Source organism: Hetaerina americana, unplaced genomic scaffold (assembly GCF_022747635.1).
Source record: "Hetaerina americana unplaced genomic scaffold, ioHetAmer1.1.p SCAF_3, whole genome shotgun sequence".
In the NCBI taxonomy this organism is placed as follows: Eukaryota; Metazoa; Arthropoda; class Insecta; order Odonata; family Calopterygidae; genus Hetaerina; species Hetaerina americana.
The window spans coordinates 56060673-56079308 of NW_027286874.1; the positions used below are offsets into that span (position 1 = coordinate 56060673).

Consider the following 18636-nt stretch of genomic DNA (forward strand, 5'->3'; position numbering starts at 1 on the left):
ATTGCGCTCAAACCATATGCAGATGTGTCACCAGATAGGAGAGTTCCGACATATTTGGGAGGATAAGAAACAGAGTGGGGGAGAGAAGCTATTATTAGATAGATAGATAGAGGTCTTTATTAGAGCGAAATTGAGACCTAATGGTCCATTTATTAAAACCATTAAAGATAAAGAAAGGAGTAGAGACCGCTGTTTAGTATGTCAGTACAAATGCATTGCAATAGGCAAAGAAATTCATTGATTTTAAGGTGAGTCGGCCGCATCCAAGATGACATCAAGATAGAAGAGATTTCTTAATTCAGTATGGGAAATTGCTCGTATATATTTTTTGTTTTTTTTTTATGAATATGTGTACGGATATTATGTGGTCTGTGTGAACAGAAGAATAAATCAACTAAAGCGCGATTATGGTGGCCTTTGCTGTAAGTGCTCGACTACTCAAGAATGCTCGTGGTGGGATGCTAGGCGTACCTGTGCCATCCTTAAGTTGCACTAAGACCCTTGGGGTCGTGGCTATCTTGTTTCATACGGTGACACAATCATACAATTAGTAGCATCAATTAAGGAGAGGTCCTAAGTTCAAGCAATTATGCTGTTCTCACTAGGACCTACCATCGCACTCTCGTATTATGCCTATGTTGATCATTCGAGCACATTTTCCCATGCACTCCCAAAGGATTGCATTTCGTGTTATACAATTGTGTAACTTATTTATTACTGATTTTTAAGCACAAAGAGCAAACAGTTATCCCAGAAACAATCCTTCGTGAACTGGGATTTGGGAATAATTGCTTCTGCGAGTTCTTATCATATAGTACAGGTAAGACAATTACCACAGGATATTCCAAAATTCACCGAGGCTACCCCAGTCCAGTGACTCTAGCATATGTGAAAACTATTCTTTATAGAGCGGATGAAATCCTCCCGTCAGGATTGTAAATATTGTTTGCTTAAATATGCGGTTATTCCTTATCAATTGATTGTTGGTTTGAAACATTCATCGCGTTTGGATAACAAACGTTTATCTAATTTAACAGCTTTATTTTACTTAGATAATTACAATTATGTATATGTAAGGTATGCAATGACGTGCATCCTTTAATTTGTGCATATGGCATGAAAGAAAATTTCGTAAGTTGTTTTATTTTTGTTTTACAAACGAAGATGGAGTATTGTTAAAATGTAAACAATCATTTAGATACCGGAAATTGCGAGCCAATATTTCTTGAAATCCTGTAAAAAAAATCAGTATGAGTGATCACAGATACATTGAAAATTACATTTCAAGGGCGAAACATTACTAGAATTCGTCAAAGAATCGAATTGTATATTTAATCCCCCTATTTAATAATTTTTGCCATGGCCATGAGGTTGAAATCAGGTTTTCTGAAGGTAAGAATATTTACATTTAACACTTTTAAAGTAACTCGTCTGGTTGTTATCAATAGACATTTTAAGTGCATTGATAAAACCTTGGCGATCTCGCATTACGTCGACAATTGGAAAATTACGCCTCCCTAGAAATATAAATTATACTGTGTTCGTCTCTGGCCATTTAAAACTCAGGGGAGCTAGAACACCCCGACTACACCACCACAAGCACGCCTAATGATTGGTTTTGTTGTGGAAATGAGCGTATGTGCGAACGAAAGAAGCGATAAAAAATATTTGACTCTGGCATTTTTTCTTACTTTAATAGGTCATTAAAATATCGTGAATAGTAGCAAGGTATGTGCCTATTCTGTTGTCAAAAAAAAGTGTAGCCCCTGAACGCCCAAAATTAACCTGAGCCACCCTATCTGAACTGGATGATTTGTTATTTCAAAAATAAATAGGTAGCTAGATGGCTATTGCTTATTCATGTGTGAATTTTTTTGTTTTAGCTTTCATTCACAAAAAGCCTGCAATTGAAAATGGTTCCTCTTTCAAATAGGGCCTTCAGAAACCCATCACATTGAAAAGAGGTTTTGTTGTTGCTATTTTTTAGATCCAAGATCACCATTGTTTTCTTTTTTCCATAAAGAGATGAATATCAGGTTTTAATCAAAGAGAATTAGCCACTCTGAAGCGACTTGACCAAGGCACATTTGAATTGACAGTTTTAACATGAATTTAATTAAATTGAATATGAAATTAGTACACAAGGTGCTTACACATAATAATTGAGGTAATATTATGTTTCTTTCAGCTTAAGCTATGAATTTGTTGGCAGATGGTATTGAATATTGAGACCTATAGCCCCACATACTAAGGGCTCAGATTAATTATTGCAGTAGCTGGTGCACTGGTTTTCATATGCCAAGTTTCAATATCGAATAATGTATCTAATTTTATGATTCATGGATAATACTTCAACTGCAGTATGTCATCTATAAAATAGGATACTGAACTGCAAATCTCATATTATCATGTTCCTATCTTCTTATTGTCAGAAGAAAGACTCTGTAGTCCACAATATTAAGGTCAAGAATGAAATAGTGGGAGCATCTCTTATGCTTACCCTCTCTCCTCTTTGAGATTAATTCTGGAGTGGATGACCAATTATAATGCTGAATTGCTTAGTAATTATGACCTTCTTAAAATATGTATACATACATATACTATAATAAAAAATGAATAATTTATTTTACAGCTGAAATAAAGGAAAGAGATCAATTCCCCATTTTTCTGTTAAAATTGCATCCATTTCAGCTTAGTGACCTGATATTCTTTTACCTGTTGTAGCTCATACATTTATTTAACTGAAAATTAAATGTGTAAATTTTCTCTTGATCTTCTTTAATTGGAAATTGGTAAGATTTAGTAAATTGAATTGGCTAATATTTTTCCTTTTTATATTTGTCTAGCCTATACATTATGCCAAAGTTCTACGAAGGTACAAGACTGAAGACAAAGGAAAACAGTAAGTCCTCTTATTTGTATGCACTAAATATATATCCAGATCTTTTACTTAATTATTAATTTTTTTCCAAAAGAAATGAAGCACAGAAAAATGTTGAAGAATATCATTATTTACACAAGAGTAAGATTCCTACTCTGCGCTTTCAACATGCATTGCCTCGTCTGTCCATACCTCACCTGAAAGAGACTGGTTCCCGTTATTTGAGTGCCTTGCAACCTATCATGTGTTTTTCTGAATATGAATGCACTGAAAAACTGGTCAATTGTTTCATAAACCCAGGAGGGAAGGGTGAAATGCTTCAGTGTTTTTTGCAAGAACATGATGATAATCATCCATACAGCAATTACTACTGTCAGTTTTGGTTAGATATGTATCTATCAGCTCGTGACCCCTTACCAATCAACTTAAACCCAGCTATTCTTATAGAAAAAGATTCTTCTCCTGGCTTAAACTGCCAAGATGTCAGAGCATGCAACTTATTAATTTCATCTCTTCGGTAATTGCTTACTGCTATAGTTTTTTTATTTGCAATACTTATCTCTATCTGGATATGATCTGGATTATGTTTTCATGATTAACTTGATATTCAAGGTTTATGAAAAGTTTTCAAGATCAACTACTGAAACCTCATGTTCTGCACAGTGATCCTCATATGGTTGATAGTTTTATGTTCACCACTGTAACTGGCCTTTTATCTGCTGAAAAGAGTGTTAAAGGAGCAGCAATGTTTAAGGTTAGATGCTTTATGCACTATATAATATTATATCTCAGTATCATATCACAAGCTACTGCTTTGGCCTTCACATAAAATCTCTGGCAAGGGCCCTTTTACCCTCTGGGAGAATTTTGGTGAGGAATACCTAACCTCTTAACTACTAAGGGTTGTTGGCTTACATTCCATCTTTGTATTAGTTTCTCTGTTCAATGCCAATCTCTTTGTTGTAGCATCCTTGTTTTAAACCATCTATAAATTTCATTAGTGGTCTTGCTGTTTTCTTTTTGATCCCATTCTGTCCTCAATCACATTTAAACACCTATTTGAAAGCCTTATCAGGTATCATTATAGCCTTTTCCTTCTTATTTCTTGTTGCTTCTGTTTGCTTGTATATTTCCTTCATTCTGCCCAGCACCTCTGCATTTCTTACTTTACCTATATAGTTTTTTTTTAAATTTGTGGTTCCAGCACCACAATTCAATTGCTTGAATTTTTGTTTTGTCTTTTTCTAGGAGTATCCAGATTTTCATTCACATGCTTCCATGCTCCATACTTTTTTATTGCTCCATTGCATGAAACTATATGGTTTTATGCAATGTTTCTTAACCTCTATACCGATTCCCATGAGTGTTAACATCCTGCTTTTCATTTGAAACATATCTTTGGATTGAGCTATTCTTACTCAAATGCCCTGTTAACTTTCTCATTGGCTGTAATGAAACTTCCTAGGAAACAGTAACATCTTAGCCTGAGCAGCCTTCTCCTCCTTTCCTGTCATCAGCTTTTCCATCTCTATCTGCAGTTCATTTCAATGATTTCATTTTTCCAATATTTACTTTCAGGAGATAATTTTTCCTCCAGTTATTTGTGTACAAGTTCTGGAGAATCTTCCATTTCTTCCTCATTTCTGCCACCAAGTTAATATTGCCCATGAATCACATACAGCTGTAAAGTCTTCCAAAAGTTTTAACCCTATTAGTGTTACCTTCTCTAAATTCTCATAAGGCCTCCTTAGTGTAGATGTTTATTAGTATTTGAGATAAGCCATATCATAGTCTCATCCTCTTGGAAATATTAGCGTCAGGCAGCATGTTGGAGGCAAAAACATTGTTAATCTTTTAAAGCTTGATGTTTGGAAATAACTAGTATAGAGAAATACAATAACTTTCCATTTTAGCCTTTTAATTTTTTGATCAAAAATCTTAAGCCACTCTGCTTCTGTTTCTGTTGGTATCGTTAAAACATGTTAATCTTATCTGACTTCTAAATGATCAAAATGGGAATCCTTCAGACATAATCCCTAGGATTATTTAGCTAACTAGCTCAGGGCCAAGAGATAAAAATTAATACATGTATATATGTATCCAGGACATACATACAATTTACATATTTATGTACATAATGCATATACATTTAATGCACTATATATATATATATATATATATATATATATATATATATATATATATATATATATATATATATATATATATATATATATATATATATATATATATATATATATACATACACACACATTTATATGTTTTACGTATATACATGAAAAGTAGAGTTTTGATTAACTGAGTCCTGACTTATTGTGATTCAATATTATCTGAGTTACAGGTATTAGAATTTATGTACTTATATATGTATCTACATAGCATGTATATACTTATGTTGAGGCTGTACCTAGCCAGTTCAAGTTGAGTAAGTGGATATGGCAATTTGGAAGTGAATTTTGGAAGTAACAACTGCAACTAGACAAAAAATACATGTTTTATGCATGAACAAGAGATAAAAAATTATATGTGTGAAAATATAATTTTTTAATTTATTTTTTTTTAATATAAAAATGGCTTGTACTGCAAGGCATGTATATGTTTTTGTAATTATTCTCACAAATATCTCTCTTCCATAGTATTCCAGATTTCATTTATCCACAGTAGCCACAGTTCATGTTATCTCATATGATGGAGAGCCTATTATATATAGTAATGTACTAGGTGCAGTAAAAGATATTTCTTCTGAATTAGTGTTCAGATATAAATCATAATGTATTAAATGTTTCAAACTGAGGTGTGTTTATGTTATATGTATGTATCTATAGACATTTTCATTTTAAAATTGTTTTCATTATTTCATTTTCTAGGCCTTTCCAGTTGATATGTCACAATATAGAAATTTATTTAACTTTTCAAGAATACCAAAATTGTGTATCGATCGCTTGTACCAAGATGAAAGGGCCAAACATGTTTTGGTTTTAAGGAAGGGACATCTTTATGTTTTTGATGTTTTAGATAATGATGGTTAGTATATATCATTTCTAATTTAATTTATTATAGTATTCATTTGTAAAATGAAAAAAAATATTAATAATAATGGTGGTAATCATAAATCTGGTTGGTTTCTTGACTTATTGGTTTATGGATACTAGGAGATTATAAATTAGATTGCATCTCTTGCATTGAATATATTGCCTTGAATTTTATTTCACTTAGTTCATTTTCTCTAAAAGAAATAAATTCTAGCTTCAACATTATCCACTCATTCTCATTGTATTTTAATTAGATAATTTGCTACATATGTACTTGGCTGGTAAATAATCTAGCTCCAAGTGCTCATTAATTCTGGGAAAATGCCATTCATTCAGTGGTAAAATTTTAATTCCATTTATTTATATTTAAATGAATAATAGTACATTCATTAACAAAACTTCGTGAATATGTTCAGGAGTCAAACAGGAAACATCCACTATGCAAAATGGAGGCATTCAAAGAACTTTGGGAGATACTGTGATAGATATTTTAACAGCGTCATCCATTCATGTGCAACAAAATCCAGGAATTTCACTATGTGAAAATCATTCTAATTGAATGGGATTCTAAGCCAGATCCCTCAATGTGCTTTAGTGCTCCTTGAGTGCAATTGTCAGTTGTGCCTCTAATGCCTTACCAGCCTAACTGGCTACTTGCTAGGGCACTAAATTGGACATCAAGGGATCTGTATCCCAGTCAAGGAGAATATTTCAACACCATAAAATTCTTGAATTTGAGAATAGAGGTTCTGCTGGCTGTTTGATAGGAGTAAATTTAAAAGTCTATATCTTACCCAATTAAATATAAAATTTGAAATGAATCCTGCAGGTTGTAGTATGATTTTTTAAAATTGGTAGGGTTTACCAGGTCCCCAGAGATATTAAGGCTCAAAGCGCGGAAAATTAGAAAAATGTTAATGCTTATGAGGTCAAAAGAAATGATTGTCAACTTAAATTCATTCAATGCTTAAGTATATTTTCTTTGGGAATTTTATTTTAGGGGGAAAAATCAAGTTTTAAAATGTCCAATATAAAACAATTTAAACTAAGAGTTAGCTAAGTTAAAACAATGCTAAAATGTTACCAAACAACAACCACAATTTTTTATTGCTAGAATGTTTAATTAGCAAAGCAGATGAAATTCATATGATTTTATAAACCATATTGTCATTTCATCTAGCACCCAATCTTTATTTTGTATGTAGATTTATTCAACATTTGAAGTGCTAGCAATAAAACTTTGTCCATAGTATGGCTTTTTGGTGTCAATTAAAATATTTTTATCATCGGCATAATTGGCATTTAGTTTAATTGTGGACATTGAGCAAACTAAACCCAGGAAAATTGAAAATAAAATTTGGTATAAAAACGACATTTTTCATAATACAAGTTGAATCAAGAAACCTCATTGAGCCAGATAAAAAATCCAGTCACATTTTTTTACTTATCATGTTACTGATTTGATTGACATTTTAAATCAATCTAATATGATGGTGAAAAAAAATGTTTTTGTTTTGCAACATTGTAGTGTATATGTACATGTGTTCCAGTATTATGTTTTCATCTCAATTTAAGCTGCTGCAACATTTATTAATTTTGAAAGCCAAAGTAACATTTGTTTGTTACTAACTGTGGCTCTCCTGAGAGAAAAAGGCCACTAGTAATGTGGTGACTAAACAACTGTAGAGTCAGATAGATGCATGTGCAATTTTCATGAATTCTGTCATATATATTATTATTTCATATATTATATGAGAAAAGTTTCATCACAAATATTCCATAGGTAATATAATTCCACGTGGTGAAATATTCAACTGCATCAGGCATATTCTATCATTGGAAAGAGATCCTTGTGTTCCTGGATTAGGAGCATTGACTACATTGGATAGGAACACCTGGGCTGTACTCAGGAAAAGGATTAGAGAAACATCACCTGCAAATGCAGAATCGTTACAGGCAATCGACTCCGCTATCATGGCGTTGTGCTTAGACGACTGCTGTGAAAGTGACATTGGTAGCCTTCTTTACTCCATTCTTTGTGGAAATGGTGTCAACAGGTATAGTGAAAATTCAGTTTTATGAAAATGGAAATTGTCACATCTTTTAGTATTGTTTAGCTACTGTGAAATAGTGGTCAGCATCCTAGATAATAAATTTAATGGTACACAACCAATTAAATATTTTGATCAAAATTTATTCCTTACCATAATTCAAATAATTCATATGAGTTACTTAGTAACCTAGAAAAAATTCATAATTGGTAGCCAATATCTGGCTTTAGGATAAATTATATGCCTTGTAATAATGATACCTCTTAGTTATATAAGATATCTAACTTGTTTCTAAGTAATTTTTTATTACATAAAAGTGAGGGCTTTCTTGAAAGATGTCATAAATTTTAGAGAATATCAATTAATATCCTACCTTGTTTTATCTCTGAGAAAATAATTTTAAGACATCCTACTGAACTCTTGCCATATTTGTCCTCATAATAAGTTTCTGTTAAGCCATTGCTTGGAAGTTTATTAATATTTTAACCAAAAGTTGTTTCCTCAGATTTTGAAGTGCATCCTCTAATTTCTCTGCTATAGGAAAATAGTTAAAACTAAGCTCTTCCACTGTAGAAATGTCCTGGAACAAAGCTTTTGGACAAGAAAGAATAAATATAAAATTGCACTCTTAATTTCAAATCTCTTTCAGCAGCATTTCTGAAAATAATTCTGTATAAATCTTTTTAAATATTTACTCTAAAATTTAAAAAAAAATTAACCGTATGTTAAATTGCTTCTTCTATTTAGTAAAAATTTTACTTATGTAATATTTCATATTTTTACTTCTTCATTCGCCTTTAAGTTTCGAATCTCAGTTCTAAAAGTTCAGTTTTGTGTGATATAATTTGAAACAATCCTCTAAATATAGGCCTAAATTGCAGTTGGGGCACCAGTACGCTGTTGCCCTCTTTTTACCTTATGCATAGCACACCCAACATCTTCTTTGAGGCCTGGATTTCTTCCTGGTTGGTGGTATCTTTTCAATGAAGTGCCTCTCGACCAAACTTCCTCACTTGAACTTGCTTAATCTGATTCAATGTTCATTGCATTTTCTTCATCCAAATCTTCTTCTAAACTCTCTACAGTCTTCTTAACTCTCCTGTATTTCATCTTCACTCAAAAAAAGTTTATCCCTTTTGGAATCCATGGGTGCTATACACAAGGCTTTTTTACTTCTCTTTCTCAAGAAAGAAATCTAACAACCAAGACTAGAAGGTGATAAGACGTTTTGCCCTCGCAACTGTTATGACGAAACAAAATGAGAGGAAAATGCATGGATGGTTCCAGAGAAATTTGATAGGGAGATCATACCAAAGAATAAAGAAAAACAGAACCCGAGGACAAAGGGTAAATGCAAAGAACTTGCTTATCCCATGAGGACAGACTTGCTAGATTTATCTTCCTTGTAGAGTGCCTTTTCATGTAATCAAAACAGAATGATTAGGAAGGCTCATTATCTAAGAGGCCAAGGGCAACCATAGATATTAAAAAAATTTGATGGCACTGCAGAGCAAAATTCAAAACCAAGAGAGCGAAGCAGAATGTAAGGCGTATGTCAATCCGCAAATAAGGCCTGCCAACTGTGATGTACCACGTACTGAGAACCACGCAGAGGGGTTAAACCAGGTAACATAAGGCACTAGTATGTAGGCAATCTGAGACCTGAGGCTTAAAAATGCCTCATGAAAACCCAGATAGCCATCCACATGAGCTGGATTATGAATGGATTCTCACTGGTCTTCCTAGTGTGCAGGCTGGAATCCAGCAATATATATCCATTGTGAATACTGGAATTCAGCTAAATTCTAACTTAGCTTTTTACAAAAATCAAGCTATTGTGGCCATAATTCTAGTCTGGAATTTGACTAGACTGTATTTCCGTTGGACTTTTATCATTGGAAGAAAATAAAAACATTGTAAATCTGTCATAGGCTGGAAATTATGTAAGAAGTATTTAGGTAGTATTCCTATATAAGAAGTCACACTTAAAAAATCTCAGCTCTGGGCTGTTATCATTGCATTTATTGCATTGGATAGGGTCAATAAATTTTGTTAATGGTTCACACATTTATTTAATGAAATTCTCTGACACATGTCATGCAGAAAATGTGAGAGTACCCATTTAAAATATATTTTCTCAACCTCAATTTTACGTGTTATTTGCAATGTTCTCCTTCAAAAAATTAACTTGATGTTTGCTGCACACCGATGTCATTTTGAGTTATAAAAGCCAAGTGAAGCATTGTATGAGTTTTTGTGGTGGATACGTAAATAGTAACCACATCATAGAGATCATGGATGAAAGCAGTGATAGCAGAGGATGAAGATTTGAAATAAAATGATTTGGGATGCTTAAAGATTAATCATGTAACTCAGAAACAACCATGTATAGAAATATCATGCCAAATTTATTGTTGTTGAAAAACTTAAAAGAAGAAAAATGGCCATCATGAAAAGGTAGGGTGAATTGAAGAAACCCAAAATGGAAGTAGCTCATCATGAGCAAGAGCTTATAGAAGAAGGAGGAAATAAAAGGACCCAAGAAACAAGCCACCCTCGGTGGTGGTGGAGTAAATCTCATGCCTGCTGTAATAATAATGATACATTTTATTTGTCCAGCGATCAAGTTGTTAAAACTGTTACATTGAATATAGGAAACGTCGGGGAAAGTAGTAATCTATTGGTTGGAGATTTGGTTCCCTCCCTATTTGGGTTTTACTCCCTTTAGGGCTCGTGTTCATTGTTGTAAAATTTCTGCCCATGATTGCTGGGCAGACTTCAAATTAAAATAAGAAACAAAGGTGAGTGAGTCATCGAAAAGAAATTTTGCCCCCAGGTCTAGCAAAGTGGATTGAAATGATTACTTCTGATGATACTTATTGGGTAATCTATTTTTTTAAGGTAGGTTTTTGGATGGACACTAAATCCCTTCATTTCTTACCTTTCCTTAACAAAAAAATGCCTGACCTCCGCAATAAAATGAACTGCTTCTCAAATCTGCATACCCTCTACCTCCCTTCACTCTGTAAAATATCCCTATCTATTTCCTACTCCTAACTTGCTTTTCTAATGCCCTCCCCTATATCTCAGTCTTCAACATCCCATTGCCAATCAAAATGCTATGCATCCATCTTTCCTGCCTCCTTTGGATTTTTCCCAACAATGCCCCTCCTCCCCCACCATACTTTCCCACCCCTGCACTTCTTCATTTGCTTTCCTTTCTGTCCACTTCACCTTCTGAAACCTTCTCCACACCCATATTTCAAAAGCCTCCAATCTATGCTTATCAGCTTGTAATTTGATGAAACTATGAATAGGAGAGACACAAAACAGCATGCAAATCAATGTAAATACATTTTTGAGAAGTGGGAGAAAAAATTTGTTGCATCATTGTCGCTAGAAATATCTATTGCTGTCCTGTTTTCCAAAATGTTTTACTCTGAGATGATAGCCATATACAGGCTTATTCTGCTCAAGGGAAATGAGTTGATATTTTCTCTTTCAATTCTAAGAAAGGTAAACCTTTGTGACCTTGATGAAAGGTCACAACAATGGCAAATACAATTCACATGAATTGGCAGTATCCAATCTTTCTTGATGGCAGTATATGTTTTGATCTAATTAATTATTCCATGGAGATTTTATGACATATTGCTTTCTGGTTCCAGTTGCCATAGAAAATTTTATAATGATCTCCTGCCAGTAAACTGATGATGGTTAATTGTTTTTATTATCTAATTGCTATGCATATATTGTAATGGTTAGCTAAATATTTCAAGGATTTCAAATAATACTTTTTACCTTTACAGGTGGTTTGATAAATCTTTTAACCTTGTGGTCAATGAGAGTGGAGAAGCAGGCATTAATTATGAACCATCTTGGGGAGATGGAATTGCCCTAATTCGCTATATAAATGAAATTTACCGCGACTCCACAAAAAATCCACTAGTGTTTCCAGAAACTGAGGCATGTGGTGATGCTGTGGCTAAGGTGAAAAGACTGGGTATGTTTTCTGTGCATTGTAATTAATTGAAATGTGGTTTTTATGGCTCTATGTAAGAAAAAGGAATGAAAAAACTTTATTTTTACATGCTGGGTTTAAACTTTGTGAAATATACATGAACTTAAAATATATTGGTCACCAACAAGAAACCTCATCTGCTTAAATATTTTTTCACTTTTATAAAGCTTAAGCAGTCTAAACAAAGGTGTTCCAAACTTGTAGATCAATGGGATATTAAGGAACTAAAGGAAGTCATAGACATTCGTTTAAGATGCTTAATGTACCTATTATTTTTTCATAATTCACCAATCTTTCTTATGCCATAAATCAATATTCAAATAAGAGAAAGAAGATATGCATGTTGATAAATATGTGTTATTCATGGTCATAACCAACTAAGGGTTCACTTTTTTCATTCCATTTCTCTCCTCATTCCATTCCTGAATTATTATTGGTTATGTTTAAAGGTTATAGTGATTTTCTATAAAAAGCAATCAACCAAATTACTCTATTTTCTTGCAAGACTCATTTGAAATTATTGCCATTTTGCCACTTTCAAAATCAGTCAATTTGTCAATTTTGAGATGCTGGCTTTTTACCCCTAATGAGATGAAATTTATTGCTCTTGGCTCTCTTTAACTGGTAGATGCTGAATTTTCTAGGCAACCCTAAGGTCCTGGATTTAAGAGCCAAATGGGCTCAGATATTTTTCCATGCATATTTTCATTTGATGAATATTTTATTGACATGTTGATTAACCACAGTAATCAACCATAGGGTTTTGTATGATAGGTGAGGGTGCAGTTTATCTATCATAGAATTAGCCTAATGGCATATGAAATTAACTCATCAGGGTTGGGGGGCCAGATCCTTTCCCTGTGCTGCCAATTTTTTCTTAGGAAAATCTGGTTCTCAAAAAATTACACAGTTTCAGTGAAGCTACGGGTGCTCAGAGTGTCATATGGCATCAAAGCCGGGAACATCTACGCAGTAGCCTAGAAATATGCCATCCGGAAAACTTGTAATGCACGTTGTAATAATGTGGAAAAGCATGCAAGAGAATTAGACTAGACATACAAATCCAGATATATTGATGCTTAGTTATCCTATTATACAGGTTAATGAAGGGAAAAATTCATGCATACATATGTGTTAGAAATTATTAGACATTACCAAAACATGGAAAATACAACTTTTTCATGTCACAGTCAATGAAAATATAATTTAAATAAAAATATTGTCTGTTTTAATAATAATCTTTTATGTATAAATATTTAATGATGCTTGAAATGGACTGTCAAGTGAGTAAAATCCAATTCTTCAGCTCAAAGCAGTTAATTGCCCAACCCATGTTATAAATATATTTGTCCTGATTTCTAATATCATAAAATTTTTCTAAATCAATTGCAGAGGTATGCTTAATTGCATCATGATAAAAGTAACTGAAATACATTGAATTCATTCTTATACACCATTTTTTCACGTAGAATTTTGTTTTGCTGCTGATATATTTGACACAATCAGAGAAAAAAAGTGTCAATATGAACATCATATAAAAGGTGTTGAAGTGAACACACTGTCATACAAAGAATTGGGGAAAAAATACTGTCAAAGCAATAATTTGAATACTGATGCCATGGTGCAGCTTGCAATACAGGTTTGTGGAAAATTTTCATTATATTATATAGCCCATTCATTATTATCATTAGACATCCTAGGAAAGATGTGAAGGAGACCAGAGCAATGGGGATGAGCCTTCACATGTTAGTCTTGCTTAAAGTGAAGGGTAATGGCATTAAAAATATTATTTATGTATATATAATAAAATTGCCGCACTGTAGTCATATTTTGCCATAAATTCTTTTAAGATCGCTTAAAAAAATGAATGCTTCATAAATATCATAATAATTGGTATTTTAATGTACTTTGATTTTGTTTTATCATATGCTTTTGCATAGATAAAAATAGTTTTTCCAATGTACATACTGTTTACTATACTATTAATTTAAATATTCAATTTTCTTAAATGCATGACTTCATAATGATGTGTCCTTAATTGCCACATAAATGCAGTATTTTATGAAGACAACAAATACCTGGTAGTTTTGTCTTAAGATCTTTAACAGTTGCTTTGTTGGATTTGAGATTTTTGTTGTCTTTGTTTGTGATATGTTGCAGACATGCTAGGGGAAGGGTATATGAAGAGGGTAAACATGATGTTAGGGAAAAAGGTCTCCAGAAAGAGAAGTATATTGAGATACTGATGCTAGGGCTGTTACTAGGAGGGAAAAGGTTGATAGGTTTTATGAGCAAAAGGGAGGAGGAGAGGTATCTATGGGTGGAGGTGTATCGCAGAATTGAGAGGGAAAAAAAATGGTAATATATAGGTGTATGTTACGGATCCATTTCCTTTCCTGTACTTGTGTCCTTCTTCCCACCTCCTTTTCATCCTCACTTGTGTTGCCTGGTTAGTTCCAAGTATTTGTGCACAAGAAGAGCCAAGGAAAACAAACAAAGAACATATAACAAAAGCCTTTAGATAGCAACAGCAGTTTCTACATCCCTTCACTTCAACCGGGCTCCACACCACCACACTAAGCCCTCACTGGGTCCATCCTGTATTAAAAAACATCTGGCATTGTTATGAGCACAGCTCCATGGCTGGTTGAAGCCTCACCAAAAAGTGAAATACTCTGTTGTGTAGAGCCGACACAGGGATCAATGCCTCAATCAAATGCTACCTACTTTTGGGTTAGGCAACTTCCTTTCTCACTGATCAGAATCCTTCCCTCCAACCATCCACATCACATGATCTGTCTTGGTTTCTGGCTGAGTGAATCATTCTCATTCCTGCACCAAAATGGGGAGAGGCATATGGTGACGTTGGTAAATATTATCAAGTTTCCAAATACGCATCCTGCTTGTGTGCAGAGCACTATAATATTTCTACAGGGTTTTATGATTATATGTGTATTGCAAATGTTTCGCTATTTTTAAGCCCAGAGATTTTTTGTGACTATCCTTTGAATTGCAATGTCATTTATTGTGTGTTAATACTTTGGTTTGTTTGACACAGCTTCTTCAGTACTCACCTGACTACTTTAACTCTGTTCATTTCAGATAGGGCATTGTGTCTGAGTAAAAAGGAAAAATCTTGGTAAACTTCCAATCTGAAACCTGTGAGAGAGATTCTCAGGCATCTATGAAACACATTCATGATTCAGCTTTCCTCCACAACCCTTGTTACTTCCTTAACCTTGATCCCACCATCTCATTTTCAACATTCCCTGGTGCTTGAACAGCATGAGTGAGACTTGTTGCTGGTAAAAAAATTCAGCCCATACCACATAGTTTATCACTTCTCACACCAGCTCTGGATTGCTTGTCTCTAGTTTCTGTTTGAGTTAGTTGTAATTGCATGGGAAACCAGGAGAAATGCTGAGACAAAGACAATGGGAAATCTTCCCTTATTTTCACTTCGAAGAATTTGTTTCTTCAACAGCTTTAACCATTGTTCTTCCCTCATTTCCCTCAATAAGCCCTAAATAGGGAAAGCCTCTTGTCCCCAAAAATGAGCACAATTTAATCCCATGATTTAAGGCATTCCATGCTATATTGGACTGGAGTGACTTCTCTGAGTGCAAGTGCAAATGCACATTTAATGGGAAATATATTGATTATTACATTTTTTAATCAAGGAAGTTCAAGCCAGTGAACTGATCCTTATCTTAGATGCCTGGAACCATTTTTATAACCATAGTAGTAGTAGTTTTGAGGGGAGGCGACCGACAGCTGAGGTCATTTGCACCATAGGGGATGGATAGGAAAGGATGAAGGGTGGAGAGAAACCCGGCGTCGGCATTAGCCTACTCTTATGAAAGGCGCCAAGGGGTCCACAGTTTAACGTCCCATCCGACGGACGGCGTACTCACTCAAAGTGCCCTCCACAAAGCACCTCAAGTAGGGATCGAGATACCTCTGAAAAATATTCAACACCGCCGGGATATTTTATAACCATTATGAGTGAGAAGTGATACATGTCAAATATAAATAGGTATTACTCTCCAATAGTTCTCTTATTGGAATGATCTAGGAAATAATGTATTTATGCAAATGAGCTTGGTTAAGACTAAGCAAAGTAGATTGATATTTGGAAACTTGCAACTAGTACGTTCTTACAAAAAATTTGCTTTGAAATTTTTTTGGATATTTCAGGATATTCTAATAGTCTACTTGTGTCAGCCTCCTCAGTAGACAGTTTGACAGAAAGAGCAGCTGTAGTATCTCAGATTTTCAATGAATGATGTATTCTTAACTTCCTAAAACCCAATTTAAATAAGTCCAGCTTGATTTATTTTACTAATAAAAATAGTTTCCAATGCAATCTCAGTAGATGTAGATGGTGTAAGCATTCCCCAAAATTCCAGTACCAAATTCCTGGGAATTATCGTGCATAGAAACATGTCTTTAATATGAATGGCATTATATTACAGTACTAGTAACTCCCTTAGTTCCTTCATTTTCTCTAATGTTAGCGTCATTTTTAAGGTAAATTTTCTCTTCATCAAGTGACAAATTAAGAATAATGCAGAGTTTCAATTTCCATTTAATATCTAATATTTCCGCAGCTGGCATACTACAAACTCAAAGACATGTTTGTTACTGCATATGAGCCATGTAGCACTGGTTTATTCAAGCACGGAAGAACAGAAGCTATTAGACCAACGACGATGGAAACTAAGGTTAGCATATATTAGAAATGACATTTATGCATTGTTAAGCATAAGTAGCAGTTGGCATTTAAAATATGCTAAATTGTATAAACATAATATATAACTGCTAATGGAACATTAATTTTGGAAGTGGAAAGTTCAAATGAGCAACATTAATAAGATATTCTTCAAATCCCCTTTCCCTTCCTTTTCTCCTATGACTCGCATTCTCAATAAAGACTTTTAAGCAGCATAAATTGTCAGTGATTATATGTTTCTTGAATTATACATTGCATACTTGGTACTAATTTAGGACTTGTTATACCACATGTATGTACTCAAATAAAAAAGTTCTTGTGTGACTGTAAACCCTGTTCTCCCACTCCCAATACCTTTGTTGATAATACTCTGCCCTAAATTTAGAATTGTCAGATGTCCAGTTCTGCTTGGACACTCAGTTTTGATTTTGCCTAGAGTTTGTAGTGTAATGAAAACTTCGTATGGATAATTTTATGCACATGCATAATGTGCACTCTATGTTAGTCTAAATTAGTCATCCTCTTCAATAGTACTATTACTATTGCCCTGCATTCACCCCAAAATATTGGTTAACACTTCATAGGGTAAAACAAAGCTATTTCCGATGATTATCTGTGAAAAGAAAACATCTAAGAATATAAATAAAAACCATAATAATAATGCCTCATAATGTGCAATTTCTACGCCAGTAATCAATAAATATTTTATGATTGTAGTTAAATGCCAACTTAGATTGAGCAGAGTGTAAATCTTCCATTTACTTATAAAATGTTTTATTTTTTCTCTGCAGCTCATATATTTCTTTCATATTTTCGCCTGTAGGAATTTTGTAGAAGTGTGACTGCTGCATGCCCTCCAAGTAAAAGTGAACTGAGGGACTTGCTGAACAAATGTTCTACCGCTCATGAGAAGCTAATGAAAGAAGCTGCTATGGGTGAGATATGGGATTCTTTGTGCATAATTCTTGCGTTAAAAAATAATTTAATGTTGCCTCTTTTTATTTTTAAAGTATTGTTGGAACTAATTATTATTTAGACACGGGCTATGTCTATACAAGGTGACCAAAATATTTGTTTTTTAGATTTTAGTTGCTTGAATAGTTTAAGACCAATGATTTAGAACCATTTTCATTCATGGTAACAGCACTGCTCCCCTTCATCCGTAAGCAGCTTTTATATGACCCACTTCTCAATGTCTTTAGGAAGTAAATTTCATTCTCTCCCATGGTTATATGTTCCAGAAACTATATTAAAACATCTTGGTTGTCAAAGACATTGTGATGTAAGAATTTTTTAGTTTTCCTTGTTATCCATTTGTCAAATGTATTAAAATCTCCTGACTGTGTGTCATAAACCCATTGAGGATAGATTTTCTCTGAGTTGAGCTCTTGGCCCAGATTGCAGGGCAGTCATTTACTAAAATGCCCTCTTAATTGTGTTACTTATTTAAAAATAATGTTATCAAACCCAAAAATTAAGGGCAAGGATTTGATCAACATCTATTTGCACTGCGTGCAATTGCTGAAAAGAAGTTAAGTCCATCAGAACTGCCAGAGATATTTTTAGACCCCGGATATGAAATCATAAATCACAACATATTGTCTACTTGTCATTTGGCCTCACCCAGCATTCAAGCTGGAACTTTTGGACCACGTGGAAAAGATGGATTAGGAATTGGGTCTGTATTAAATTTTGAATGACGTACTGAGCAATGAAATTTAATGGTTTCATCCTACCAATTCCTGAATTGCTTACAATTTTATTACAGTTACAGGTTGCTTAATGACTCTGTGAACATATTCATCACTAACTATGGAGAATATTATTGTGGATCAGAAGTGATTGAATGCATTAATTCAGCACTGAATGATATCTACTGCATCATACATGAAACATGA

At 33.8% G+C, this 18636-nt stretch overlaps 1 protein-coding gene across 1 annotated transcript; it reads left to right on the forward strand.

Annotated features, from left to right (window-relative positions):
* Nucleotides 1–1359: 1359 nt before the first annotated feature.
* Nucleotides 1360–18636, forward strand: LOC139690044 (carnitine O-palmitoyltransferase 2, mitochondrial-like). Its single transcript, XM_071587232.1, has 11 exons — nt 1360–1392; nt 2847–2902; nt 3494–3635; nt 5770–5926; nt 7718–7991; nt 11795–11988; nt 13476–13645; nt 16617–16730; nt 17562–17673; nt 18218–18416; nt 18507–18636. The coding sequence occupies exons 1-11, from the start codon at nt 1360–1362 to the stop codon at nt 18634–18636; spliced, it is 1581 nt and encodes a 526-aa protein (XP_071443333.1).